The 23,531-nt window shown below is 43.0% G+C and overlaps 1 protein-coding gene across 1 annotated transcript in view; it reads left to right on the top strand.

The window, feature by feature from the left end:
* ptch2 (patched 2) overlaps positions 1 to 22,619 on the top strand; it is a 28,321-nt gene extending 5,702 nt beyond the window's left edge. Inside the window, exons 3-23 of the mRNA XM_044133562.1 lie at positions 4,498 to 4,687; positions 4,804 to 4,873; positions 4,966 to 5,057; positions 7,225 to 7,333; positions 7,579 to 7,665; positions 7,763 to 7,884; positions 8,806 to 8,953; positions 9,705 to 9,836; positions 9,926 to 10,081; positions 10,632 to 10,724; positions 10,814 to 10,939; positions 11,684 to 12,071; positions 12,168 to 12,692; positions 13,761 to 13,903; positions 13,987 to 14,167; positions 14,267 to 14,547; positions 16,069 to 16,206; positions 16,581 to 16,723; positions 19,508 to 19,913; positions 20,038 to 20,605; positions 20,694 to 22,619. Of these exons, the coding sequence (XP_043989497.1) occupies positions 4,498 to 4,687; positions 4,804 to 4,873; positions 4,966 to 5,057; positions 7,225 to 7,333; positions 7,579 to 7,665; positions 7,763 to 7,884; positions 8,806 to 8,953; positions 9,705 to 9,836; positions 9,926 to 10,081; positions 10,632 to 10,724; positions 10,814 to 10,939; positions 11,684 to 12,071; positions 12,168 to 12,692; positions 13,761 to 13,903; positions 13,987 to 14,167; positions 14,267 to 14,547; positions 16,069 to 16,206; positions 16,581 to 16,723; positions 19,508 to 19,913; positions 20,038 to 20,605; positions 20,694 to 20,728 (4,133 nt within the window). The 3' untranslated portion in view covers positions 20,729 to 22,619. The remainder of the gene's footprint in view (positions 1 to 4,497; positions 4,688 to 4,803; positions 4,874 to 4,965; positions 5,058 to 7,224; positions 7,334 to 7,578; positions 7,666 to 7,762; positions 7,885 to 8,805; positions 8,954 to 9,704; positions 9,837 to 9,925; positions 10,082 to 10,631; positions 10,725 to 10,813; positions 10,940 to 11,683; positions 12,072 to 12,167; positions 12,693 to 13,760; positions 13,904 to 13,986; positions 14,168 to 14,266; positions 14,548 to 16,068; positions 16,207 to 16,580; positions 16,724 to 19,507; positions 19,914 to 20,037; positions 20,606 to 20,693) is intronic.
* Positions 22,620 to 23,531: the final 912 nt, after the last annotated feature.

Below are 23,531 nucleotides of genomic sequence, written 5' to 3'. Positions count from 1 at the left end.
TCCTATTTCTCAGCAGCATCCACCAACACACATGCACACACGCTTCAACAGACAGACCAGGACCACCCCCTAGCAAATAAACACACTCAGAACAGAAATATATACATATGCAGATGACAGACACATGCTCACCTACATTTATTTTTTCTACAGTCATTTTCTCAAGCCCAAAAACCAGGTCTAATCACGTTCATTGGCCAGTCAAATGTTCATGTTGGAAATATGGAGTGATGCAGTACACTACTGGAATATAATTTTAGAATGCGATGATGTTGATACCTACTTTTCCTTCCCTCTTCTCTTTCATTTCCATTCTCACAATACAACCATCACTGTCCACAGTTGTTAGCATCCCTGAATCTAAAATCTAGATCAAGTTTCAGTCAATAAAAGTCACTATGATCAAATATTTTTGCATCTTCGATTGTATATCAAATTTTGCACACAAGCCACCCTTTGTCATAGCGGGGTTTTTTTTTTTTGTTTTTTTTGTTTTTTTGCACTCTTGAATGTTGCAACATTTGATATATTGTGCAGCTCAAAAAAATATAGTCTCTTACTATGTCTTGGTGCCAAATCTTAAAAAGCAACAACTTGGCAGTGGATGGTCAAGTCTCAGCCACACTGAATGCAATCTTCTTAGAAAGCAGGATAATAAAACCTCAATCAGAATACTGTGGCGCCCCTTCTCCTTTTGCTGAAGAGCAACCTTTGTCTCTGGTTTGCACGGTATAAAGCGACACCAGTCACCTTAGAGTTTGCACCATTTGCGTCTGTCTTTACACCACTAAAGTATAAAACGTAAAGAGAGAGTGATGGAGACAGAGACTGGACATTTTCTTGGTACTTGGGAAGGGGAGGAAAAAAAAAAAAGAAATCCTCCTTGGGCTCAATAAATTCATTTCTCATCTGAATGAGACCAGCAACGTGGAAAAATTTTGCTTTTCAGGCTGGGATGAATGTATGTTTCAACCACACATTAAGCAGTATTAGCGGTCAGTGGAGTGTCTAATGTGACTATTTTTCACAGTGGCCAACACTGCCCATGATTAGCATAATTAGCAGAGGCAAGCCTATACATATGGAAATGGAAAGTGCCTAAATGCCAGCCGTGGTGGAAATTTATGTGTGGTGGCTAACACCACTGGCACATCTGAATAGAATGTAAGTGAAACTGATTTTCCTGTTGTTTTGGCTGTGGATACAGTTTCTGCAGGATAGGTGTGAAAAGTGGAGTAGCCAAATTACAATCAAGCAGAAATGATGACTATTGCTTTCTTGATTTGATGCAGCTTCTCTGCTAGAGCAATAGTATCCCTGATGACTCAGGAACAGATACAGTGTATTTCTATAGGTAAGACAGCAACACGCCAGCTCCTCTTTCTCGCCCCAAGCCTCGCCCTCCCACAGCCGGTTCCGGCATTGTTTTACGGGGCTGGGAAAGTTTTTGTCCATTTGAGGGAAAAAAGACCTTTTTTCTTATTCTGCTGTTTGTTGGGAAACATTTGAAAGAAATTGAAGGGTTGAATGACAAAGGGTCTGCATTCAGTGCGGAGCCATACTGAAGGATTGTATGGAGGAATGGCCCATCTGCTGGGAGGCGCCCTGGCTGAGGGAATGCCAGGGTACATGGGTGTTCCTTGGTCCGCAGTCTGGATTCTGGTGTCTCCGAATATAGAAAATACCTAAAGTGAGTGTATAGGGATGTTGCATAGAAGGCCAACCAAATAGGTTTATGTTGGTCTGAGCAACATTTTTCGGATTTTTTTAAATTTCAAGGCAAACAGAGACTTTCTCTCTTGTTGACACACTTTATAGATGAGGGAAAAACACCAACTACGTATAGCAAGTGAAAGCATACATGTCACTTTAAGCCCTCTTCGTTTTGGGTCTTCCTCCGTAGCAGCGTGGGGCCTTTCAGGGGCCCCTTAATCCAGCTAATCTACCACACTGAAGTTTGAAGGTGGCCTGGTCTGACCTAGCAGGGCCTGGAACTGGGATCAGGCCTATAGATGGTGCGAAGAACAGAATCAGCTGTATATAAAGTCCTGGCATCATCTTAGGTGTGAGAAGCCACACTGATTTAAGGATTCCATGCTTTCTGGAGGATCAGATGGAGAGAAAAGGACATGTAGATATCTGTAAAAACACACTACATTTGTCAATAGAAGGATAGAAAACCTTGTTTCACAGTTTTGTTGGGTTTGTTATGACGTTTTCTTTCACTTTTCAGTTTCCTGGTATCCAAACTGCTTTGAAAGCATCTGTGGTGGTAAAACCAGTTCATTTTGCACCAGACATGCTTCCTCAAATATATAAGCCTTCAAAAAACACCATGTAGATGTCTTTCTTTTATGGATGGTCTAAAATGGTTTTTTATTCTGTTTTCGATTAACAAAAACAAAAGAAAAAAAAAATTATGTTTCCTTGTCGTGAACGCCATAAAATCACAAACCTCTCACGTGTTTTCCACACTCAAAAGAGCTTTCTTCTCAGGGTGGGAACATTTCTGGGAGCTGTCTCTTTAAGGTTGTTAGAAACAGAGGCTGAGTAGAGAGGGAGAGTAGGGGTAGAGTGAAAAAGAGAGAGTAGGAGACAGAGACAGAAAGAGAAAAAGGGGGAAAAAAGGATGAGAGAAACAAGAAAAGGTAGAGCTGAGCTTACTCGAGCAGTAGTAAGCAGGGTCGCTGTGACACTCTGCAGAGTTCGGGTGTTTTTGGGGCCAGACCTGGGGCTGAAGAACGAAGCCGAGAAGGAGAGCAGGGGAGAGGACAGACCGCCTGGGTGGTCCAGATGGGAGGAACGAGACACAAATAGCTATAATTTACTTCAGGAGGCCTGTAATTACAGAGCCAGAGTCTCTCCAAGCCACCCAGTTCCTGTTGGGATCAAAACCCCGTGTTGCAGAGGTTAACATACAAAACGTCAAAAAAGGTTTTAACAGATGTCAGAAAGAGGTCCGCAAACGGAAAAGCTTTCATTTTCTCGTAGCCATTTTTGATTGGGAAACTGTTGAGGGGATGGACACCGAGTGGATTCGAATCACAGATTTGTACCTGGTGAGATATTTCCTTGTAGCACAGATACATGACGGCGTGAAAAAGATTCTTTGACACTCACATGCAACTTTCTCAAATGGACGTGTCTCCAAATGACCAGATGTTGTATCTCCTTTGTAATGTGTGAATACATTCACCTAAGACTTTTGAAAGTCGCGTTTGTCCGATTTTGTCACTAATAAAACATAATCCAAGCAAGTTGATCGGGTGTTCACGAATATAATTAAAACCTTGAAAGTGAAGCCTAGAAATATTGGACTTGTATCTCCAGGGCCCAGAAATCCTAACCTGATCTCACACTTTAGCTGCGTAGTTTGTTTTTCCTTTTCTCCCCATCAATTACAGCGGCCTGTTCTGTGCTGGGGGGAGGTGCGGGGAACGGGAGAGAAAAAAAAAAAAAGACACAAAAACTAGCCAGATGGAAAGATATAGCAAATCAGTTTATGTTAAAAGGAAAAGAGATAGAGATGCTCAACAATAGGGTGAAGCCATAACTGAGGGAAGCACAACGGAAGTGAGTAAAAGAGTGAAAAAAAAAAAAACTCATTTAAGATGGTGATAGGCCTTGTTTCCAAACTTCTCTTCCTCGTCCCGTTTTTTTTTTCCCTCTCTCCCCCGCTTCCCCTCCTTGTCTTTCTCTCTCCGGGGTTGTCATGTAGTGGGACAGCGAGAGGGGCAGACAGGCTCTCTGTGATCCAGCGCGGCATGTTTCATGTCCACTTGGCACAGGCGCAGATCCCCCCGGCTGGCAAACTCTTTTCAGGGCAACCTCCTGTAATTAGGGGGCTGGGGTCTACCACACAGCACAGCATAGCTCTACTTTTCTTCTCTCTGTGTTTTTTTTTTTTTTTCTGCTCCTTCTAACATTTTTCTTGCTCATCACAGCTTCTTTTTCTCTTAAATGTGTTCAGCTTTCTTTATCTTCTGGTGTACCTTTATAGTCTTTCGTCTTTTGGTATCCTCACTACTTAGAAGAAGGGCATTTTCATGCAGTCAGTCTTGAATTTTATCAAGAAAAGCAAGCCATGTGCTGATAAGGATGGTTTTTCTTTTTCTTTTTCCCTGCTGGTACAGAATGTTTGAGTCCCTATTTGCTGCTGCAAGAGCTAAGGTAGAAAGTTTTTTGGGGCATCAGAAGCCTGGTCTTACTAACTAAGGGCACATCTGTTTCACAGAAGGAACCAATGAGAAGCCGTATTAGTCATTTCTCTTGGCCAGACGCTGCCTCGTGTGAAGTGCCTTCAAAACCAACACTGGTGAAGGCCAAGGGCGTTGGTCAATACATATATATTCGTGTGTGTGTGTGTGTGTGTGTGTGTGTGTTCTTGTATGTGTGCGTATAGTATGAAAAAAAAAACCCTGCACTAGGCTGCAAAGGTGCTCACATTTAAATCTATGAAGAATATCAACCAATTTGTTTCTTTCTGTTTCTTTCTAGCTGGCAGTCGGGTGAGCACAGAGCTTCGCTACACCAGGGAGAAGCAGGGAGAGGAGTCGATGTTTACCTCGCAGATGCTCATCCAGACACCCAAAGAAGAGGGCACGAATATCTTGACGCAGGAGGCATTGCTGGTTCACATGGAGGCCGCACTGTCGGCCAGTAAGGTGCAGGTGTCGCTGTTTGGGAAGTGAGTGGAGGTTTTCCTCACGTTTACATGCATCCGTTGTAAAACAAAACGAAAAAAAGAAAGAAACAGAATACAGAAAGAAAAACTGACTTTGTATTGTTTTTCGTCTCTCATAGATCGTGGGATCTCAATAAAATATGCTACAAATCAGGAGTTCCTATTATAGAAAATGTCATGATTGAAAGAGTAAGTTGACGAGTCTGCTTCATTCCTTCAAGCGCACATTTCTCACTTAATTTGGTTTTAATTGTTTTCTCCTCCTTTTTCCTTGATCTAAGATGATTGACAAGCTATTTCCATGTATGATAATCACTCCATTGGACTGTTTCTGGGAAGGGGCCAAACTACAAGGAGGTTCTGCCTACTTACCGTAAGTCTGAGAATATCTGACCCAACAAAAACACACATGATAGAAAGACTCGATCCGATCTAACAAGAGGTCCACAACTTGCAGGATGGAGACATACAGTTAGGCTTTGAGCAGTCTGTCAGTGGGTGCTGTGACTGACAGCGTTAGGCAGTAATAGAGTTCTTTTCGGGTCCGGAGAGGGAAATGAGAAGCACGGGAGGCAGAGGGGTGTTCTGACAGAGAAATTCAAAGAGAAAAAGGTTAGGGAGGGATGCAGCGAAACGAAGGAAAGGAGATGGCTGGAGCGGCAACTGGGTGGTGGGCTGGTAGTGCAGAGGGCGGGGAGGCGGTGGCAGTGGTGGTGGCGGTGGCAGGGGAGCCCTTTGGGTCAGACAATGGTAAGCATTCTTTCAGTTTACGAGTGAGTGTCCATCAGTGCAGGGGCCCCAGAGGAGGAGTGAGGTGGGGGTGGCCGTGGTGGAGGGGTGGCTTTGTCAGCTCACGGCTAACACTCGGCATTCTCATGGTAATGCCCTGGGCTCCCAGCTCCCAAGTTGTCCAACAAATAAAATGGGCAGTATTCAAACCTCAAGTCCCCAGAGAAGGATGGAGAGAGGCTACAAGACAGTTAACAGTGGAGTCTGGGCGTATTCGCAGATTCAAAGTTTTTTTTTGTTTTTTTTTTCAGTCCCTTTTTCTTTTTTGTGGAACAAAGTTCTCTTGAGAAATAGAGTTGCTGAAAGGGATCTCTCTCTTTTTCTTTTTTTTTCTCTCTCTTCTTTTTGTCATCAGGAGTGATATTTTAATTGAGTGCGTACTTTGGAAAAGGAATGTTTAAATCGCAGCAGATGTTTCTACGCAAAGAAATATTTTGTTTATGCATCCGTCTGAGCTGACAGCGCCGTGTTGCATGACAAGCCAGTGCATACAGAAACAAACACAAAGTTTCCCATCCTTAGCATCTCCCAGTTGGCTGGCGTGATCGCACCAGAGCGAGAGAAGTGGGGTCTTTGATGATTCACACATCTTCCAACCATTGCTGTAAATCCACACGATGTTTGCGGCATCTGTTGTTGTTTATTAAGTGTTTATTACTTGTGCTTTGTGAAGAGCTGAAAAAAAATCAGGAATGGTCACGGGGTGGCGATGCTTTTGTTTGACTTCTAGTTCAGATGTGTTTAATGAAAAAGAAAAATAGAAGGAGTACAGAGCAATAAACAGGAGAAAGATCGAAATCAGAGGGAGACAGATTGGGAACGAGGGTGGAAAAGGGGTGCAAAAAAAAACAAAAACTTTGGAGAACAAAAAAAAACAGCAATCTATGAAAAAACAAAAGAGCCCAGGCCTGGTTCAGTCAAGCAAAAAATAGCTGATAAAGGAGTGTCTTTGCAACCAGCAGCAAAATGGGAGCCTGGTATGTGGGAATAGGAGAGGATCTCAGGACCCATTGGAGGAAGATCGAATCTTGAACCCAAATTCTTTTTTGAATTATTTATTTTCCTGATGAAATTTTTCTATCATTCCAAATGACAGAACAAAGGCACAAGACAAGTCAACAATGAAGGATTATTTCTGAAGATCTCTGACTTCTGAAGAAAATTTTATTATTAAAGTTTATTTAAGGCCTAATATAATTTTAAGCAGCGGGGGTGGGGCGGAGAGAGAGAGGAAAAAACAACTATTAAATTTGTTATTTCTGCATTCAAGAAACGTTTGCAAACAAGATAATTGAGTGGAAGTATCCACAAATATTGTGTTGTACAATAGTAGTGGGTCTACTCCTGTCTTGTTACTCGTCCCTTAATCTATTTTTCCTCTCCCTCACTTTTTCCTCCTTATCAAGATGTTTGCGAGGCAGAGGTAATTGTTATGACTCGGTGCAGGGCACTGAGGAATGAAAGTGAGCAGGCAGCCACCATGCCTGTTTTTTTTGTTTTTTTTCTTCCCGGGCATTGTGGCAGCGTGAAACAGGATAATAAACGCTATTTTATCCTGTATCTGCAGCTCGCCTCCTGCGTGCAGCAGAGGAGCGAGAGCACAGACCAGATTAGGCGTTTTCCTGCTCGCAATAAAGATTAGCGTGTAAAGCACCAGAGATGGGTTGAGGGTTTGCTCTCGAAGTTTAGGATTTTATGATGAAACTGGTCTGGATTGTTGACCATTAAAAGTCTGTTTTTTTGCTTTGCAGGGGCATGCCAGATATCCAGTGGATGAATTTAGATCCTGTCAAGCTGATGGAGGAACTGGGCCAGTACACATCCCTGGAAGGTTTTAAAGAGATGCTGGACAAAGCCCAGGTAAGACTCTATTGAAGGGTAACTTATTGAAGGGAAGACTTGCATGTTTACTTAGAAACTGTTTTGAACATGGTTAGTGTGGCTCACTGCTCAGGGTAAAGGCTCTTCTGGGGTGCCACAGGGATTCAACTTTTTCAAGGGGGAAGGAGGGTTGAGCAAACAAAACACAAACAAGAGAACCTGTAAACTGCCTATCAGCACTTTTCACAGACACTAAGGCTTTAATGCTGCTATTTTGTCTTCAGGTGGGACATGCCTATATGGACAGGCTGTGCCTCAACCCATCAGACCCAGACTGCCCTCTCAGTGCCCCCAATAAGGAACAGGAAGAGGTGAGTTCATGCTTCCAAAGTGTAACTGTAGGCGTCATATACTATTGTAGTGGCAGAGCTTCACTTTTCTAAAGACTATAATTTTCCTTCTTTTCAGACTCCAGACATTGCCGGGCGTCTTCAGGGTGGATGCCACGGCTTCAGTCAGAAGTTCATGCACTGGCAGGAGGAGCTCATCCTGGGAGGGCGTGTCAAAAGCAGTCAGGATGCCCTACTAAGGTGTGCAGATTTGCTAGGAGAAAGAATAACACAGCGGACTGGAGCTTAACCCAGACATACCAAGACAAATAGGGTTCATAAATAAACTGAATGTTTGGTGGGCTAGTTAAAGATAATTGACAATCAAATGAAGTCTGATGGATGGCTACACCTTTTTTGCATGAAAGAAGTAAAGAAGAAGGAGAAAAATGTATTTGCTGGTGCTGACCCAAGTCCTTTTATGAGTTTCCAAAGTTGGACCCACAGCAGGCCATGAAACACCAGTGTAGGGTCTATGTATGACTTCTAGATACTAAATCAATTTTTAACAAGATTTTTAAAGCATATCTTCTGCCATAATTGTAAAAAACATTTCCAGTAGTCATAAATGAATAAAAAGAAGTAATATAATGGTTATTTGAGCTGTTTTGAAGGGTCATTTTACCCTAGCTTACCTGGCTTTTGACTTTGTTGTGTACCCCAACCATAAATAATGAGCTGGTCGTCTCCAAGGGTCGTCTTTTGGGGATTGTGAGGTAAAACCATTTGGAAACAGCAGCTCTACAGGATTTATTAAGGCATTCAACACAAATTAAGATCAGACGGCAGAGTTGAGATTCGCACAGGTTTGCTTTTGCCTTTTTTTATTTTTTTTATTATTATTTTACAGAATCTCTGCTTTGTGTCGACTTAATCTGTTCCTGTTTTACCAATCACAATTTTGAGCTTAGTCCATTGATTATATGACACATCTCCTTTGCCAAACTCCGCTGTCTTTTCTTAATACAGTCTGAAATGTTTTTGTCTCAAATATATGGTTACACTCATTGTTCAGCTTCCAAGATGGTCTGTGGGTACTTTAGGTGATGTCACTTCGAAGCATCCTAGAGAAACGGATGATGCTCAACACCCAGCTAATCCATTGTTTGCATGCCCATGCAGTGCGGAGGCTCTCCAATCCATGTTCCTGTTGATGAGTCCCAAGCAGCTCTATGAACACTTCAAGGACGACTATGAGATCCACGACATCAACTGGAATGAGGAAAAGGCCACCGCCATCCTCGAGTCCTGGCAGAGGAAGTTTGTGGAGGTATGAACTTGTTATTATTTTTAAAGCCATATATTTGTTACAAATTAAATAAAACTAAATAAAATGTTTTTCTTAGGTATTTTCCTCTTCCTATGCAACATTGTTCTCCATGTACACGCCTACCCCCACACACACACACCCACACACACACACTATGCTGTATTCGAATTCCATCAGTCTTCAGCTCCCTGAATGAAGTGAACAGGGCACCAGGTTTCCGTGTGCATGTGTGTGCAGCAGGGCAGTCATCTCTCCCTGTCAGAGCCCTAGTTATAGGAACAAGCTGTTGCTATGATAGTCGACACCCACCACTGAGAGGGTGGTGGGGAGAAAGGGGTGGATAACAAACTCCCAATGTAAACTGACCGAGACACAAGACCTCCTCTTTGACACATTAAACAACAGGAGCAGATTTGTTGGAGATAGCGAACGATGACTTCATGTGCGCAGGTAGATTCTCAGAAAACTTTGGTTCACGCGTGGTGTGGAGTGTGCAGAGAGTTGGCTGCCTGAACCGTGCGATCCTATCCTTTTCACCTTTGACCTCCTAACCTCTGGCATCTGTGCTCATTACTCCTCAGTTGTCATACTTATGTGTGGACGCACACACATGCTGCCACATGTAAAAACACATTCATGCTCACTTTCAGACATACTTCAAAAAGATAAATTGGTCTTTTGTTTTTCCTCCCGGATTTCGTTCTCTTGTATTCTGCAAAGCGTGTTTTGACAACTAGTTATTTCCTTACAGGTCGTCCACCAGAGTATTCCTGGTAATTCCAGTCAGTCTATCCATGCCTTCTCCACAACCACCCTCAACGACATCATGAAGTCATTCTCTGACGTCAGTGTCATCAGAGTCGCTGGAGGATACTTGCTCATGGTGATTACCTAGTGAAATCGGAGTGGTTTTATGAGGAGAGAAGTTTAAGCAAGGGGTTATGGTGTTTACGCAGCATGTCTTCTCCCTAGTTGGCCTACGCCTGTGTGACGATGCTGAGGTGGGACTGTGCCAGGTCGCAGGGGGCTGTTGGACTGGCGGGGGTGCTGCTGGTAGCCCTGTCGGTGGCAGCAGGACTGGGACTCTGCTCTCTAATTGGCCTCTCTTTCAACGCTGCTACTACACAGGTACAACACAAAGGAAAACGCCCTATGCTATACGGATGGATGGAGAGATAATGGCACGTTGTTTATCCATCTTAAAATTAAGATTACTTTTATTGCATCATATGCTGCTTTTATACATGCAAGTGCCTTACTGCAAGTGTAACTGTGTAGTTTTCTGAGGTGCATTTATGATTAAAATGGCATTATACTGAAGAAAGCTGTGCATAAACTAAAAGAAAAACAAAATTTTGGTATCAGATATTTCTAGACTGAGGCAGGAAAGATTAAGGTTGTTATTGTTGCTTCAGAAAAGTTAATTTCTGGGCTGTTTTGTCTTAGAATAAATCATAAATTCTTAGGGTTTTGTCGTTGCATGAATCTTTTTTTATGGGTGGCTAAAGGGGAGGCTTTAAAAACAGTGTTTTGGAACCATTAGTTCAGAGGACAATGCGATCTTAAAAGTATGTGTGGGGGGTAATTCCTTTGATTTAATGCCCAGAATTTGATGTCAACTTTCTTCAAATGTTCATTCTGACCCTTTTGCCCTCCACTGATGCGTTTCCCATCCCAGGTGCTTCCCTTCCTGGCACTGGGGATCGGTGTAGATGACATGTTTCTGTTGGCCCACTCCTTCACGGAGGCAGGAAGTAATATCCCCTTTAAGGTACTTTTAAATATCTCCTCCACACTGCCCTCCTCCCTTTTCGTCTCCTCTCCTTTTCTCTTCTGACTCATCTGTGTTTTTGCGTGAAGGAGCGGACAGGAGACTGCTTGCGTCGCACCGGCACAAGTGTGGCTCTGACTTCCATAAACAACATGATTGCGTTCTTCATGGCTGCCCTGGTGCCCATCCCAGCCTTGCGGGCATTCTCTCTGCAGGTATGTTTTCTTTTTTTTATATCACTCTCACAAGGATGTACTAGCTAGGACATAAATGCGGCAAATGCACGATCGCGCACCATGAAGCCCAAAGCTCCTTTGCAAATGAAAGAGAAAACTTAAAAGAAGTGACACTTATTCACGGCAACGAAAGCTTTTGTTGCTGCTTTTATTGCCTCTGCACCTAGAGGGCCTGGATTTTTTTTTTCTGTAGATACATGTCTTTGCATGTGTGTATAACATGAAATATTCAGAGCATAAAGGGCTGTGAACAGACTTAAAGAAGCAGACAGAGAGAGGAGGGAGTAGTGGATCAGTATATCACTGGCCCGTCAAAGCGGTTTTCTTTGATCTGTGACTAACTGTGGGTGGTCTGAGACACACAAGCGCACAGATAAACACACACGCATAGATGTGCTCACACTCGAAACCACATAACAGAATGTCAGCTCCAGGGCCTGAGCTGAGTGGGGGGGGGGGTAGCAGTGATGGAAGCACTGGTAACGGGGTGATGGTTTTGCTCAGACTCGCAACATATATGTGCTTTCTTCTTCTTTCTTTTCTTTCAAATTGCTCTTCCTCTCTCTCTTAGCTCTGTCTTTATAACCTCCTGGCTTGTTGATTTAGAGCAGGGATTTTCTTGACTTACGGGGCTGTACTCTAAGATACTAAAAAAAAAAGTTTTGACTTAACCCTGCAGGGCTTATGGATCTGTAATTTTTCCTCTTGTTTCTCTCTCCCCAGGCGGCCATCGTGGTGGTGTTTAATTTTGCCATGGTGCTGCTCATCTTCCCTGCCATCCTCAGCTTGGACCTCCACCGGCGCGAGGACAAACGCTTGGACATCCTCTGCTGCCTGTACAGCCCGTGCGCTGATCGCATCATTCACCTCTCGCCGCATGAGCTGTCAGAAGCCGGCGAGCAGTCTCAAGCGCCCGGTTCAGGGACAGCTCATGCGCACCAGTATGCCGCAGGACCGACAATCACCACCAGCACCCAGATCACCACAACAGTGCAAGCGTTTACGCAGTGCGACGCAGCAGGCCAGCATATCGTCACAATTCTGCCACCAACTTCACAGATCTCCACAAGCTCTCCCTCCATCATTGTCTGCCCCACCACACAGACTCAGGGTACACGAATCCTTTGGAGTCATAATATAGGAAAGGATTAGTTAAATTTAATACAAAACACTCTAACATTTGATTTCTATATCTTATTCTCCATAGCTGCTTCACCTTCCCCAACTACCACCTCTGTGCCAGACCACTACGGCTCCCAGCTCTTCACCCCGACCTCCAGCTCCACGCGGGACCTCCTAGCCCAGGTGGAAGACTCCAAATCGGGGAAGGAGTGCGTTCCGCTTCCCTTCCTTCACTGGAACCTGTCCAAGTTCGCCCGGGAAAAGTACGCCCCCCTGCTCCTGAAGCCCAAGAGCAAAGTGGCAGTGGTGGTTTTCTTCCTGGGACTTCTTAGCCTTGGGCTGTACGGGACCACCATGGTGCACGACGGCCTCTACCTGACTGACATCGTGCCCCGTGACACCAAGGAGTATGACTTCATCGATGCACAGTTCAAGTACTTCTCCTTCTACAACATGTACTTAGTGACGATGGATGGGTTCGACTACGCCCGATCTCAGAGGCTGCTGATTCAGCTGCACAACGCCTTCAACTCTGTCAAATACGTAGTCCGAGACGGCGACAACAAGCTGCCCCGTATGTGGCTGCACTACTTCCAGGACTGGCTGAACGGTAAAGAGCTTATAGTTTTTAAAAATAAACTTTCCCCAGACTCTTGAAGTTTTCTTTCTTTGTTTCCAATTCTTCCAATTCAGATTTCTCTTACTGAATTATAACAGAATAATAATAAGAACAGCAAATCAAAGGTCTTTCATCTGTGAGGGGTCTTTACCTTTAATATAAGGACCACAACTAACACCTGCTAATGAGGGGTTTAATAATGTTTAAAGCAAAATAAGGACAAAATAATTACATCATTTAGCATCTTGTGTTAGCGATTAGCATAATTAGAATTGCCAGCATCAATGTTTGTAAGCTGCCAACATATACAATTTCAAAATGTTTCTTAACATTCAGCAGTTGAAAGCTTAAAAGGATAACATAAAGCATCTTTGTTGTACTTGTTAACGTGTTTTATACTTTCTTCCTGTTTTCTGTTGAAGTCTCAGTCTCTCTCGCTCTCTTCCAGCCTGAATGGAAGAGACATCGGTGTGATATATCTGACTTTATTTTTATGCACATTACTGATGCTAAAAATATTCAACTGTAGTTATACTTAGACAGAATACTCTAGGATATTGTCATTACAACGCGTTAGCTCTTAGATTTTGTGCTCTCGTTGACCAGAAAAAGAAAAATATGAACCAATTCTTCCACTTTTTGCTTTAATAAAGTCGGCTTGCGGTGAGCAAAGGGACTGGGGTTGAGAATTGGCAAAGGGTGAGCGAAAGTTCAGTCATACTATCCCCCCTCCACCTGGGCTCATGGGTGGCGTTGTCGATAGGTTGAGGTCATGGGTTATCTTTACATGCATGCGTACATTTGTGTGTGTGGGTGTCCTTAGGTTATAATGTGTCAAAGCCCCAGTCAAGAGGAAGTAATAGTTAACAGGTCAATCAGGGCCAACTGTGGGGGGAAAAAAGAAAGAGGAAACATGAGCTTTCGCGTTTTCAGCGTCACCTCATACAAAGAGAAACATCTGGAAAAACTTTCTGTTTTTTATGGTTATAAGAATCAAAGCATTTCCAAGTAATATCCACAATAATTCTTCCTTTTTGTGTGTTTTTACCTCACGCGTAGGTCTCCAGGCTGCTTTTGATGCTGACTGGCAGGCAGGCCGGATTACAGCTGACAGCTACAGGAACGGCACCGAAGATGGAGCTCTGGCGTACAAGCTGCTCATCCAGACAGGCTCCAAGAAAGAGCCTTTCAACCTCAGCCAGGTACCTCAAAACAGATAACCAGATGTCACTGTCCTGGTCTAGCCTGTGGCCTGGGGAAAATTAATGCATGGATCTTCCTTTAGCTGACTTCTCGCCGGCTGGTGGACGGCGAGGGTTTGATCCCCCCGGAGGTGTTTTACATTTACCTGACCGTGTGGGTCAGTAATGATCCCCTGGGCTATGCCGCATCCCAGGCCAACTTCTATCCCCACCCCAGAGAGTGGATTCATGACAAGTATGACACCACAGGAGAAAATCTGCGCAGTAAGTGTTTTATTTATTTATTTATATTTTTTTTAAAAGTAAATTTTTGCACGTATATTTCTCAGTAGAGACAACAAAATAATATTTTTCTCTATTCAGTCCCCTCAGCGGAACCCCTGGAGTTTGCTCAGTTTCCCTTCTACCTGAACGGCCTTCGGCAGGCTAGTGACTTCGTGGAGGCCATCGAGAGCGTGCGTGCCATTTGTGATGAGTTCAGCCGCAAGGGCGTGCTCAACTACCCTAACGGTTACCCCTTCCTGTTCTGGGAACAGTACATCGGCCTCCGTCACTGGTTCCTGCTGTCAATTAGCGTTGTGCTGGCCTGTACCTTCCTGGTATGCGCCATTCTCCTGCTCAACCCCTGGACGGCTGGCATCATTGTAAGTCCTGCCTCCGCCTTGTTTGCCTCGTCTTCCCATCACTCATCCATTCTGTCATTTCCCATTTCTGTCCTAAAGGTCATTACCGTCTTCCTTCCTCCACTCTTCATTTTTCTTTCTTTTCACTCCTCTCAGCATAGCTCACCAACACTGTCTAGGGGCCCTTGTTTGTCTCTGCAGAGGGCCACTCTCTCACACACAGAGATATTGTCATTCTAGCATAGGTTTGCCTAGCCTCAGAAAAAAGGGAAATGCAAAACAGTCAAAAACAGCCTTTAGCCTCCTGAAGCCTGTACCTCCAGCCCACTTGCTGTTTTTGTCAAAGGGAGAAGGAGAGACACAGGAAGAGAACAGATCGGTCCAGTTGCAACCTTGGCCTGCTCAAGTCATCCATCAGAATATGTATATGGGCGCATCTTCATGTTATTTGGAGAGAAACATCCCTAATACATGCACACTCATACATTAAAAACACATATGTTGATGAACTCTGTAAGGCAACAACTGAGTTTGTCTGTAAATAGTATGTTTTTTTTTAAAAAGGCACTCCCTTAGTAGCTCTGATTGAGACAACAAAGAGCTGCAGGCAAGTATGATGCCAGCGGGTGACAAGCCCCTCTTGCCTGTGTGTGGTTGAGCAATAAAACTGTTTTTATCATTTCCACTGTAACTCTGCCCAAGCTCAAGACTCACGCTGGGATCAAACACTCCATCTTCCCAGACATGTCTATTCTTTTTTAAAAAACAAAAAACAAAAAGCCTTTTTTCATATAGGGATACATTTGGTTTCCTCAGTTTTTATGAATCTTTTACATTTATTTGTTTTTTTCTAGTGATTCTTTATATTAGGAGCTGAGGTGATGTCAAACAGGGTGTGTGACAGAGGCGTGACTGTGGGGTTTTGCAATAATAATAAAAAAAATTATTGCATTACTGTGTGTATCTCCTAACGAATGTAAATCCTTACCTGAACTCTTGACATTTCTGCAATGCTGGCGTTTCTTAATCTAACAAATTCCTCAACATACAGAGTTTAAAAGCTCTGAAGGAGCAGACCAAGTATTTCTACTGTGCTTTGTTCAGCTCTCCTGTTAGTCTTGCTCTCTCTTGATCTCTGCCAGCCTCGATGATTTTTTTTTAGTATAGCTTCAAACATTTCTGTGACTTTATATTCAAACATTTCACAGAATTAGCTGACTTTGAGTCTTCCTCCTATAGCAAACCTTTCCACATCCGATAGCTGTACAGTTAGTGTGAACTGGTAGGATAGTGTCTTCAATGGTCATAAAAGATTTGAAGTACTCTGAGTCATTTGCCCAGAGCTAGAATTTTGAATATGAGCACAGAGTTACAGTTTTGTAGCTTGAGTGCACGAAAATGGTCAACCCAGGCAAATGATGAATGACAAAATCACTGATAATCACCGCTTTCAAGGCCATTTCTTTGTTTCTTATTCTGTTCCCTCATTCTTAAGCTTCTTCCACAGCAGAGTTACAACATTTCTTTGTGTGTGTGTTTCAGGTGTTTGTCTTGGCCATGATGACGGTGGAGTTGTTTGGCATCATGGGCCTGATTGGCATCAAGCTCAGTGCCATTCCTGTGGTCATCCTGATCGCATCGGTGGGCATCGGCGTGGAGTTCACGGTTCACATTGCCCTAGTAAGTCTTCAGACTGCAACGGCGATCAGTGAAATGCTTGTTTTGCTTGAAACCTGGAAAAAAAACATGGAAGAAATACTGAAAACTAAGACTTTTAATTTGTTCTCCACAAAGCCCACATCAGTTCAAAGCAGAGACTCCTGTAGTTTTATTTGTTAAATGGAAAGTAATGAAGGTGAAATGTTTGTGATTAAGGATTTATTTTGGCTTCCTCCCTTATGCTGGCAGACTTTTATTGTAGCACAGTGTGGTGTTAAGCGCAGTAATCCAGCAGTTCTGTAGCCTGCCAAGCTTCGCCACAAACACATTCTGGATGATTGGAAAGATTTCCAACTTCTTCCTCATCCCCACCTTTCCCCTTTTTTTGGCCACAGGGCTTCCTGACAGCGATTGGCGACAAAAACAAGCGTGCAGCGGAGGCACTGGAACACATGTTCGCCCCAGTGCTTGACGGTGCAATCTCCACGTTGCTGGGTGTTCTCATGCTGGCGGGTTCAGAGTTTGACTTCATCATGAGGTGAGATATATGTGGGCGTTTTTGTTTCTCCTAGCTGGGTTGCAAAAGGAAGCTTTCTTGGGGGAGCAAAGGGCTTGATGCAGGTGGAAGTGTTTTTCTCTATCTTTCTTCACACACACACATGCACGCAGACAGTGTCTACTACACAGCTGGTTCTGTCACTCCAGGAGGACACGCACACACAGATCCCCAACTTCAGAATGCAACAAACGGGGAAAACATCAGTGTTGTGTAGCAGCTGCTTGTAAACATGGAAGCTTTCTGCTGCCCACTGGGTGGTGTCTCTCTGACTCCCTTGCTCTGTGTGTGTGTCTCTCTCTCACACACTCACACACACACACACACACCCACACACACACACTCGGGGAATCTGTAAAAATTCCTATCATCCATTTGGCATTCTTTCCCTTCCATGTCGGATGCCATAATAAAAACCGGAGCTAAATTTGAACTGGTCAGCCAGTCAGATGTTATGCAGCCCACCAACAGAGACCGTTCCTTCCGTCTCTGTTCTCAGTGCATGTGCGTGTCTTGCGAGTGAAGTGTAAATCTTGTGCATGTGCATCGTAATGTGTCTTTTTTTTTTTTTTTTTTTCCGTTCTTTCTCTTCATAGGCTAAGTGGAAAAAAAACCCGAATAGCTCCATGTTTTTCAGCAGAACGTGGTCTCGGCCCAAACCCGAAACCACAACCTTGAGCTCACAGACTGCAACAGGCCTCCGTGACATAAAAACAGCCAGTTTTTCTGTAGAAACTCGCACAGAAGCAGAAGGAGAGGCAGGGAGTGGGAGTCTTGGGAGGGTTCGCTGACTTGCACGGATATGTGGTTCTTATGGGTGGTTCAAATATAGTAAAGGGAACCTCCACAGAGATGGAGAACTGAAGTTAAGCAAATGCAAGTAAACTAAAAGAAAGAAAAAAATCGCTAGAAAGTGGTTGGCATGCAACATATGGCCAGAGGATGGGAAGGGGTGAGGCAGAGGGGCCGAGGCTCTGTTGGAGGTCTTGTTTAGCTGCAGTTGTAGTTGGGCAAATGGGGTGAGGCAAAGCAGGCTAGCTGGGGAGCAGCATAAACATGCTGGTGTAAACATCTTCTGGCCTTGTAATGCGCTGAATATACAAACAAGCATGAATAGAGACTCTTCTCACAGTCTCTCTCTCTCTCTTTTTTTTTTCTTACAAACAGAAACACATATATACCTTCATGTATGTACATGAATCCCTTTCCAGGCCCGACCACAACTGGAAAAGATTAGTTTGTGTAAGCCACTAAATTCCTGACAGTGACTGACGGGGGGCGGAGGGGCTTCTAGTTGTGTCTCTTTGTCTGTAAGTAAAGTAAAAAGTGGCACATAAAGGAGACCGCTGTGGTATTTTTGAATTCCATAATAGCTAGCTTCAGACTTCAATGGTCTAATATGATTTTGGTTTTATTTGTGGTTTTTAATCTTTCCTGAGAAAAAAAAAGGACTTTACTTGTTGAATAGCAGTAATAAGCGATTATGAAGAAGTATCTTTCTATAACAACTCCACCGCTTTTCTTGTTTTTTGTTGTTTTTTTCTGCCTTCGCCTCATGTCAACTTCATTATTTTCTCCTTATTTCCTTCACCTCCTAAAGTCTGGCTTCTCAGACTTAAAGCATCTTACCATTTCTCTTCCTTTGCGTTTTCTGTTAGTGTTTAAGTGGAGTCCTCTCTAATTTGCTCGGGGAAGCTCTTTCTTGTGGCGTGCCTCCACCCCTGGCCTCCCCGGAGCTCCGTCGAGATGCACGCACACATGCACAAAACAAGCACGCATGCAGTGGGAGCTGCAAAAAAGAAAAAAGAAAAACAGAGCGAGAGAAAGTTGTGCAGAAGCAGCACGAGAGGCATCAAAGCATGTTTAAGCTGAGTGGGGAGTCAGATTAGCCTCTCCCCCAACCCTTTTGATACACAAGCATTGGGTTTTCCCAGCCTTCCTTCCCTGAGCTACTTTTCTTCCTCATGTATTGCAGCTGTGTGTGTGTGTAAGTCATGCACACAATGATGTGTGCACGTGGTTTTAAGCCATGTGGTTTTGCTCATTTTGTATAAGATACAGAGAAAAGCTCAACTGATTAGATTATTGAAATAATTGATTTCAAATGAAATTATTTAGAATTATCAAAAGTTTGGCTAAATGCTAATGTGGACGCAACAGCACGCAACATTCGTCCGAGAAAAATAAGGTTTTACTGGTTTCTAAAACTAAAGATAAAATAATTAAATACTTTATTCATGATAGCCTGGCTAGCATTACAGAAACAGCTTTGTTTGTGTTTTTCCTCTGGAGAACATGAATCCTTACTTTTACTCTGAGATTTCTGACAGCCTGCAAACAGCCTGTTTATGGAACAACATAGCTTGTTTCATAAAAAACAGAACTTAAAAGGAAAACAAGTTAAAAAGAAAGATAGAAAAAACGCAATTGTGCTGTTATCTGAGGAATGACTCTCGCTCTCTCTCACAGAAATGTCTTAATTTATAGAAAAATTTAAACTTAAAAGAAGTTTACATTAAAATAGCATCCTAGATTTTTGTTTTTCATCTTATTTCACTTCACCTCACTTATACTGCAGTTAGCGATTCACTGGATTCTTTGATTCTTGAGGAAGTTCTTTTGTAAGCACAACCCCGTAGCTAAGGTGTGTTCACTAATTTCTTGCCCCACATGACTTATCAGGACTATCTAAGCTGAAAATGGTCTGAAGTTGATTATATTTCTCTTTTCGATCTAATCAAAGTTCTATGTCTGTTCATCTCGCAGGTATTTTTTTGCCGTCCTCGCCATTCTGACTGTTTTGGGGATGCTGAATGGCTTAGTTCTCCTCCCAGTCCTCCTCTCCATGCTCGGCCCTCCAGCGGAAGTCACCCCAGTTGACAATGCCAGCTGCCCGCCGACACCTTCTCCTGAGCCTCCGTTGCCTCCTCCAATGGCCCACCACGGATACTTCACAGCCCACAACCATCCACGCTCACCACGGCAGCAAGCGTTCTCTGAGTCGTCAGATTCTGAATACTACTCCGAGGTGACGACGACCTCTGGGATCGGGGAGGAGGACTATAAGTACTGTGACAGGAGCGCGTACCAAGCGTCACACACGACAGCTCCTTCCACAACGTCTCACATACTGGTGGAAGCCAGCAAGAACCCAAGCTTCCCCAAACTAACGGTAAGCACAGTGAGCTTACCGTCACCGTTAGTATGCATAAATCTTCGAACATTTATGCATACAACTCCTCTTTAATCTTGTATTTGTACTCATGTGTGACATACAAATGTTGTGTTTGTCTTAGGTGCTGAAGCCCTTTAGGGAAAACGCAGTCGGTGGGAGGGTTGAACCGTTACGTGAATCCAACCACAATCTGCAACCGCCTGTTGGCTCCCAGGTAACATGCTGGGATGGAAACAAGCGTGAGCAGCAGAGCGATCTCCAGAGACTGCAGGATCAGTCGCCTCAACGCTTACCCAGCGACAAAGCTCATTTCCCTGGGAGGACTTGTCAAAGTGGCCCCAGGCTGCAGAACAGCAGAGGGCCTCAGCCAAACAGGACTAAAGGGCCGAGCTACGGTCACAGCAACTCATCCCTGCCAATGCAACAAGGCCCCGCTGGGGGCCCTGTCACCATGGTGACTGCTACGGCCTCGGTTACAGTGGCTGTACACCCGACTTTACCGGGGACAGCTTATCAAGGCTACATGCATGAAGGTTTTGACTTGGACAGCGAGTCAGACTGTTTTGAAGCTGCTAAAAGGACTTGTGGCGACAAAACAAAATATTCTTCATGTAACAGAGACTCTCTAGAGCTCCAAGACTTGGAGGTAACACAGGTCCAGACGGAATATCAACTCGGCAAGTCACAAGGTGAGCCGGGTTCCTCTGCTGACCTTTTTACAAGCCTCTAAGACGTTTTGAAATGAGAGCTTTATTTCCTGTTTCCTGTGTGCTGCAGGTGGGCTGAGGATCCAGGTATCTAAAGACTGCTAGAGACTCACTCTTCCTGGCTCTGTCACTTAGAGTCTCTGGATCCCAGAGCACCTCGACCTCCTCACTGTGTCTCAAACTCTTAACTGTACATAGACTTCACATGGGGAAAAAAAGAAGAAAAAAAAAAACAGCAGAGAGGATTCACATCAAGAACATGAAAAATGAAATTACTTGTTTTAAGAGTTATATAAATCTATGAGTATATATATTTTAATACTAAAAAGAGGGAAGCTATTTAAAAGAGTACTGTATAACTTGGGCATACTCTTATGTAAGATGTAAAAGATTATTTTCATGTGGGGATGTGGATTTGTTTTCCGTCCCACTTTGTATAGAATAAGAAATGTTCTATATGTTTTCACAAAAAGTGAGATTTTATTAAGGTATTAGAATATTGAACATACATGGTCAGTGTTTATTTCTACTTGTGTTATTTTGTTGTTGTTGTTTTTTTTCTTGCTGCTACATTTCTGATTTCTTTTCAGGCAATTTGCCTCAATAAGTGCAGTCCCCCCAACCGATCCCATACCCCTTCCCTCCTCTACTTTTTCACAGTATTATACTACGAAATACTTCGTCATAAACAATCTGTTGGGTCCAAGTTCTTTGTCACAGGTTGCAGGGAATTACACAGCAGATACTGTGTCCTAACAGCAGTAACCATTGTGCCTTCAGTGTGTCCCCCTTTTTCTCATTATACCAGCAATTAAAGGTCAGTATTATGTTCTCCGTTTAGGCTCTAAACCTTTTGAATTGTTTAGCCATCGTGCTGGAAAGAAACGCTCCTAATTCCAACGTTGTCTCAACATCTGCAGTTTTAATCTACTTGAAGGAGCCCCAATAACTTATGTAAATTTTTTTCAGCAGTTTATGTAAGCTCGTTTATGGGTTTTGGGGGGAGTGTTTTAGTCGCATTGTCAAAAAGGTGTTGTTCGTCTCATGAAAAAGGGAATTTTGAAAATGCGAAGGGAGTTATTTTATTTGATTCTTCCCCCTTTTTGAGTAGCAACAGTGTCATGTTGTTTTGACTCTGAACTGGTTTCGTCAATCTTGGTGCCTCGACTCGTTTCGACTCACTTTCTGCTCGTTTTGCTTCCCCTCAGACTGAGAACAAAGCTTCAGTCGTTCAGTATTGGTCTCGTCACTGCCAGTTTAAACTGCAGGGATAAACATGCGGATCTATTGTCTTTGTCATGTTTCAAGTGGCAGCTTCTTCCGTTTTCTTTCTTTTTGTAAATATGAAAGTTGAGTCGTTTAGCTACTGCAGTTGGGAATTATGAAGCAAAAGCAAGCAAAGCGCCGCTTTCCAGTTCGAGCAGACCTGATGAGGGAGGGGGTTGAGAGCAAGGGGCTCTTGCGGTGGTTTGTAGTTTATTTCAAGAAAGATGTTAATGTCATGCCATATAAATTATTTATATTAAAATTTTTATTTTTGTAGTTTGTACAGATGTTAGTAACTAGACCGAAGTTCTATTTTTAAAGAGTAAATATATATTATATATAAATATATCTATTTGTTCCTGAGGTCTTGTTTTATTGTTTTGTTTGCCTTTTGGGGGATGGGGGAGGGGATGACAACACATTGTGAGAATGTGTGCGTGTGCAGGTTCCTGTTTGCGTGCGTGTGCATATGTGTGAGTGTGTATGTGTGAATCAAAGGGGGCAATTGGAGGACCATGAAGGAGAAGTTGTGTAGGAAAAAGTGACATCGTGTTTTTAAGTTTCCTCTTGGCCCTTTCTTCTTCATTGTCATTTTTTTAAGATGTTCATGTCCATGTCTGAAACACTGTGATTTCTGAAAACTATGCTCAAGAGAACCCATATGTGACCGTTATGTTTCCTCACCTGCTATAGAAATTAAACTAACAAAATAAATTGAATGACAAACTGCCTTCTTGTTGGTTTCCCTTTGTGACATCATGGGTCAGCGCTGTTATCACAAGCAGTTCAACCTATCAGTGTTTGCTGGTTAGTAATCGAGGTGCTTTGTTTAGTGGCTCTAACGAAAGGTTTAATGGTATCATGTTGATATTTGTGGCTTGAAATCAGAGTCCTCAACAAGCATAAGCACAACTGCGTATGTTGTGCAGAAGATGTTTTCATTTGGAAACTTTAAACGTCATGCAGTAAATTTAGAAGGTTTCCACTGTTTATATCTTTGCAGCTACAAGTACTCAGCGTTCAAGCTGATGGTGAGAAACCAACACAAACTTGCGAAAGAAAATAAATGCAACATGATGCATAAGTGCATAAATGCTAAATATTTGAAGCATTTCACATATTTAAAATCTCAAAATTGTGCTATGCATTTCTCTTCTGCCTGCATTACTCTTATGTTCCCTTAATGAAATCCAATGTTAAATTTGTCTTCTGAGATTGCACACATGTAATCTAATCTCGCCGTAAGTGCACATTATTAAACGCAACAATCTGTGATTTCATTTAGTAGCGTTTCCTCATTTGACTGACCCCTCAGCTAAAAGCAGGTCAAACTATCCCACACTTAAAAACTACTCAAATGAATTTCATAGTATGAAAATTATACAGTTTTTGTTATGAATATCAACTTTACTCAGGATGAAGAAAGATTTTCTAACAATAATGTCCAAATAATAGGCAGCATCCATCACACAAAACAAAGTGAGTGACTCCTGAGAGAAAATACCATTTTAAATATAAAAACGGAAATATTGTTAAAGGGGTATCCATTTAGAGAGAGAAAAAAGTATAAACCATTTTTATATCCTTTTGATTATAAATTGCATGTCAAAAATTATTGGAATGCTTCTCCACAAGAAAAATT

Source organism: Gambusia affinis, linkage group LG12 (assembly GCF_019740435.1).
Source record: "Gambusia affinis linkage group LG12, SWU_Gaff_1.0, whole genome shotgun sequence".
Classification (NCBI taxonomy): domain Eukaryota; kingdom Metazoa; phylum Chordata; class Actinopteri; order Cyprinodontiformes; family Poeciliidae; genus Gambusia; species Gambusia affinis.
This window is presented reverse-complemented; position numbering and strand designations above follow the sequence as displayed.